A 6,340-nucleotide genomic window follows, 5' to 3' on the forward strand; every position below is an offset into this window, starting at 1 on the left:
CCTGGAGATTCTTCGTCTTCTCGCCCGCCCTCGCCGCGGTGGTACTTGTCTTGTTGCCCTTCCTCATTTCTTGCCCGGCCCCGGCCATGGACGACTTCATAGTCATCTTCATCACCTTGCCACCGATAGCCATCCATGAAACCACGCAAGAGTAGGTGGTCCCGCACCTGCCCGGAATCTGGGTCCGCAATAAGGCTCTTCAGCTTGCATCTTCGACACGGACATCTTATCTCCGTCTCGTTCTTTTGAAGCATCTCGGCCTTCGCGGAGCTCAAAAACCTATTCACGATGCCTTCAGTCATCGTGCGGACCATGGTCGCCTGCGGGGTAGAGCAAAACGATATTTTAGAACCAAGAAAAAATTTGGCATGACCTTCCCTAAAAATAGGACCAAAAAGAATGCATAGTGCCAAAATTCTCGCCGAAACGGAAATGAATCAAAACATTTAGGCAAAATATTGGCAACTATCGCATTTCAAATACCGGTACCTTCAAACACAAACATATATGCAACACCACAAATACATGCAACACCACAAACATACATAGATCTAGCTAGGCCACAAAAAGTGCATGTGCACGTTGTTGGAGCGAGCTAGGGAGAAAAAAAGTAGATCTACATCATGAAGATAGCTTTCCCCTTACTTACCTATCAAAAAAAGGTAATTTCACCACTTAATTTTGATGAATCTATGGTGGAAATGAGGTGAGGAGGAGGAGGCAGCCGAAAGCTTGGAGAAGGAGGTGGAGGGAATGAAGTGGGGAAAGTGAGTGGGTAGGTGTGGGGCTGTCCAAAATATCTTGTTGGGGTCCCAGGTTACTAATGGCGCACCACAAGGAAATGCGCCATTAGTAACCCTGGTTACTAATGGCGCACCTGCAGGTGGTGCGCCATTAGAAGTTTTGCAAAAAAGTAAAAAATATAGATATATACACTAATGGCACACCGTGTAATAGTGCGCCATTACTAGTTTAAACTAGTAATGGCGCACTGTGAAACGGTGCGCCATTAGTAGTTTTGCAAAAAAAAAGAATAAGAAAAAAATTACAGTAATGGCGCACTCTCTGCCTGGTGCGCCATTACTAGTTAGAACTAGTAATTGCGCATTGTCGACCTGATGTGCCATTAGTATGTATGGAAAAATGGAAAAAAAATTAATACTAGTGGCGCACCCTGTTTCTGGTGCGCCATTAGTGTCTTCCACACTAATGGCGCATCACCAACAGGTGCGCCATTAGTATATAGTAGTGGCGCACTACTTCCCTGGTGCGCCATTAGTATCAATCCTATCTATAGCCCTTTTCCTAGTAGTGTAACAATATGTCATCATTTTCAGTCTAACATTGAAAGCAAACGATACTAACTGGAGTTCAACACATTATAAGAATACACAACCATTGTTCACATTACATAGTGGAGTTCAAATGCACAATCCATCCTTTTCTCACAAAAGGATGAATAGCATAACTACTAGGTACATAAACAGCCAGAGTTCACAATTAGTACTACAACCATACATTACACAACCATAATTCTAAGTTACTAGGTCATTGCACAGCCATCCTTCCCAAAAGGTCTGCAATGCCCACTAATCTCAATTCATCTTGTTCAGTTCTGCAGGATGGCCTGGATCCCCTTGATCTTCTCCTTCAGCTTCTCCTCTGCCTTCATGAGCTCAGTAATTTTAAACTCTTGCATTTGCTTCTCTTCATTATGGTTTTCCTTGAGCTTCAGCAGATCAGCAACCTGGAACTTCAACTCTAGCTTCTCTTGGGTGAGCTTCTCCTCAAACTTTGTGAACTCTGCATTCTTCAACTCCAAATTCATCCTAGCCTCACTCATCAATTCCTTCTCTTTCATATTCTTCAACTTCAGGTTTTGGATGATAGTTGCTTGAACACTTGTCAGGTTGCACAGGAGTTCATACTTTTGTTGAAACTTCTCTATAGCTGCATCTTTCTTTGCCATTTCTACCTTCTTACCAGCCACCAATTCAGCTCTGCAATGGTGCTGATATGTGATAGCAGACTGCAGATAACTGAAATCCACAACCCTATCCTGCTGAAAGTCCACAAGTTGATGCATCCAGCTTGTTCTTTTCTTCTATCAAATGATGAATAGTTAAAGCACTTTCAAGATTATCACTCACCCTAGCAGACTTGCTCTCTTAAACCATTGACCAAAGCTTTAGCAATGCATTCTCCATTGTTGGGGGCCACTGCTCATCAACCCACTGAACAAACCCACAATTCCGACTTTCCTGGAAAAATTAGAAGGGCAAAATTTAGTACAATACAACTACTAAGAGTACAAAGCAACAGTTAGTTCATGGCAGTACCTAATGTTGGCACTGACATTAACTGATTTTGCATAGCCATTTGCTAAGCAACAGGAGAACATTGTAAAAATAAATTGATATAATCCTACAATGGATGATCAATATATTTACCAGGCAGCAGAGTAACACTCCATTCAACTTAGAAGTTGCTAAGCAGCCATGTGCTAAGCAACAACACTTGCTAAGAATTGACCATTAATATAATGGAATCCTAACAGTAATAAGCAATACAATGTGAACTAATTTGCCCAGCTAAATACACTACACTAGCCTGCAGCAACAAACTAGCTAATGAGACTACCTACTGTCAGTAGTAAGCAATAGTTACTAACTGCCTCCACTGAACTTAATATTGAGCAACACTACATTTGGAAAGAAGTGTAAATAAATAGCATGTGCACACAACATGAGCATATATTTTAGTAAAAATGCATTCCACTGAACTTAATAATGAGCATTCACACAATGAGCACTACAGTAGGGCACATATGACTAACAAATTGAGCATGCACACAACTGAATCACAAGTGGCAAACAAGACTCTGCCACTTTCAGTGAACACATCCAGTGCTAATCACCAAGGCAAGAAAAATACCGGCTCTACACATGCTAAGAACCTTCTCCCAGTCATTGTTCCTTCAAACGCAACAAGCCTCCTTGATGGCTTCCCATGCTTCTCGCAGAACGCCATCAGATCTAGCTCAAGGCCCTTGTAATCTGGGTCCTCAAGTGAGAAAGGCACCTGCACTATCAAAAGCACAGCACGAGGACACATCAAATCAAACAAAATTCTCACAACAAAGACCACCTACACACAAAAATCCCCAAATTTCCTAAACCTAACCCTAACCCTAGCTTAATGGAGTAACTTACCTGGTTCAGCCCATTGATGGAGGATTCGGAGTGCATGTACGGGAGGCTTGAGTTGTCGTCGCTGCTCTTGTCTTCCAAAACCATGGCCGCGGCAACGTCGTGTGGCGGCCGGCGGGGGCGGGCGCAGACGGCGGCGAGGCAGAGAGAAGGAAGAAGAGGGCAGAGCAGAGCATGGGGAGTGAGCGGGGTGTGGCTCGACTGCCCCAGTCGCGCCCTAAACGGTTGGACCCGGCCTCATCTGAGTCAGCGCGCGGGCACGCGCTCACTGGCCAGCGTTGCGCCTGACGGGCGGGCCCAACCGGTCAGATTCCCTGTCAATACGTATAAAACGCACATTTAGTCTTTTTTGCAATGGCTCGCCCCAATCTTGATACTGACACGTAAAAATTTCCAATCTTGGTACCAATCTGCTTCCAATGCCCCAATTGTGATACTTCTGTGCAATTTACTCATCTTGCTGCCACCATGACCATGTGTGAGTAATTCCCTTAGGACCTTAGGGTCCATGGCAGTAGCTAGATGAACCTTCTTTCCCTTGTGATTCGATACAAAGTTCCCGTGAGCTGCCTCATATGATCGGGATCCATATGATGGAATCGGTTTTGTGTTTGTGAGTAGATGATGAATTGTCACTTTATGATCAGTTTGTCATTGAAAATTTGAATCTTTTAAAGATTTTTGCTGGATAATTGAGTAGCTTTGTATGCTCTCCAATCTATTTGTCTACTTTAGTCAAGTTTGATGGGTAGTTCTTCAGAGTGAGTGGTTTAGAGTAGTAGGTTCAATCTTGCGGTGATTCATCTCAATGACAGAAAGGGAACGAGCATGTATTGTATTGTTGCCACTAAGGATAAAACGATGATTTCCTTATCACACTTGTATTGTAGTTCCACTAAGATAAAACAACCTAGGGTGATGTAACGGAGGTAAACAATAAAAGGTAACAAATATGTAGCAACGGACGATGAGAGAGTATGAAAGCATGCAAACCTAGAGCAATAGCATGATGAGCCAAGAAATACCCATGCCTTGTTCCATCTGTGAAAAAGAAGGCTCCTAATTTTCTAGATTTTGTATTCAAAAATCATGTATTGCACGACACCATACTATAAAAATGGAATACGCATTCTCCTCTGGCTCAATAAAAAATTGTTGCATGACACCAGATTACACGTGCTAGCATCAAGCCACTTGTACTAGAACAAACATTTATGCACTACTATCATTTATGTATAACTAGATGATCTGTTGCATCAATTGGCGCAGAGACCAACTTGTCAATACAGCCCGAAAGTAAAACAAACTATTTGAATGATTTTCCCCTCAACTTATTGTAAATGATTATGTTCATACTGAGTTTCTATTTGCCTCAACAACATGATAGAAACGCAATGTGAATGATGGGCTTCTTTTGCTTGTGTTCTACTAGGCGGGTTTTTGTACAGTGTCACGACTTCTCGCCGATGTGTCCCCTTGAACGGAAGACATGTTCTTGGATCTGGGTGTGGTTTTTGAGCACTGGATAGACACTGAGACCCTTGTGGGTGGAAGGATCATGTCATATTGGCCGGCGTTGGACCACTATGGTTGATCGGATGACGTGTTCTGCCATCTCTCCCGAACTTTTACCCCTGCCGCCTGGCCGACTAGCGTGTATACTTCACATGCTCGTTGGTCCCACTCATAACTTTCCTGAAGGAAATATGCCCTAGAGGCAATAATAAAGTTGTTATTTATATTTCCTTATATCATGATAAATGTTTATTATTCATGCTAGAATTATATTAACCGGAAACTTAGTACATGTGTGAATACATAGACAAACAGACTGTCACTAGTATGCCTCTACTTGACTAGCTCGTCGAATCAATGATGGTTATGTTTCCTAACCATAGACATGAGTTGTCATTTGATTAACGAGATCACATCATTAGAGAATGATGTGATTGACTTGGCCCATCTGTTAGCTTAGCACGATGATCGTTTAGTTTGTTGCTATTGCTTTCTCCATAACCTATACATGTTCCTATGACTATGAGATCATGCAACTCCCAAATGCCGAGGAACACTTAGTGTGCTATCAAACATCACAGCATAACTGGGTGACTATAAAGATGCTGTATAGGTGTCTCCGATGGTGTTTGTTGAGTTGTCATAGATCGAGATTAGGATTTGTCACTCCGAGTATTGGAGAGGTATCTCTGGGCCCTCTCGGTAATACACATCACTATAAGCCTTGCAAGCAATGTGACTAATGAGTTAGTTACGGGATAATGCATTGCAGAACGAGTAAAAAGACTTGCCGATAACGAGATTGAACTAGGTATTGAGATACCGACGATCGAATCTCGGGCAAGTAACATACCGATGACATAGGGAACAACGTATATCGTTATGCGGTTTGACCGATAAAGATCTTCATAGAATATGTGGGAGCCAATATGAACATCCAGGTTCCGCTATTGGTTATTGACCGGAGACGTGTCTCGGTCATGTCTACATAGTTCTCGAACCCATAGGGTCCGTACGCTTAACGTTCGGTGACGATCAGTATTATGAGTTTATGTGTTTTGATGTACCGAAGATAGTTCGGAGTCCCGGATGTGATCACGAACATGGCGAGGAGTCTTGAAATATGGTCGAGACATAAAGATTGATATATTGGATGACTAAATTCGGACACCGGATGAGTTCTGTGGGTCACCGGATAATTATGGAGTGCCGGGGGGTTATCGGAACCCCCGGGGGACTAATGGGCCAACATGGGCCTTAGTGGAGAGAGAGAGGGCCGGCCAAGGCAGGGCCGCGCGCCCCTCCCCCTCTAGTCCGAATTGGACTAGGGAAGGGGGGCGGCGCCCCCCTTTCCTTCTCTTCTCTCCCTCTCCTTCCTTCCCTCTTCCTCCTCCTACTAGGACTAGGAAAGGGGAGTCCTACTCCTACTAGGAGGAGGACTCCTCCTCTCCTGGCGCGCCCCAAGGGCTGGCCGGCCTCCCCCCTTGCTCCTTTATATACGGGGGCAGGGGCACCCTAGAGAACACAAGTTGATCATTGATCCCTTAGCCGTGTGCGGTGCCCCCCTCCACCATAATCCACCTCGGTCATATCGTCGTAGTGCTTAGGCGAAGCCC

General features: G+C 44.0%; 1 protein-coding gene across 1 annotated transcript; it reads right to left on the minus strand.

The window, feature by feature from the left end:
* Positions 1-1,609: 1,609 nt before the first annotated feature.
* LOC147978466 (uncharacterized) lies at positions 1,610-3,296 on the minus strand. The gene is made up of 4 exons (XM_087514762.1): positions 3,213-3,296; positions 2,935-3,081; positions 2,175-2,261; positions 1,610-2,104 (listed from the first exon to the last, which is right to left on the minus strand). Exons 1-4 carry the CDS (start codon positions 3,294-3,296, stop codon positions 1,610-1,612), a joined length of 813 nt encoding a protein of 270 aa, XP_087370888.1.
* Positions 3,297-6,340: the final 3,044 nt, after the last annotated feature.

The sequence above is a fragment of the Triticum urartu genome, chromosome 3A (assembly GCF_056163025.1).
Source record: "Triticum urartu cultivar PI428250 chromosome 3A, HENAU_Tu73, whole genome shotgun sequence".
NCBI lineage: Eukaryota > Viridiplantae > Streptophyta > Magnoliopsida > Poales > Poaceae > Triticum > Triticum urartu.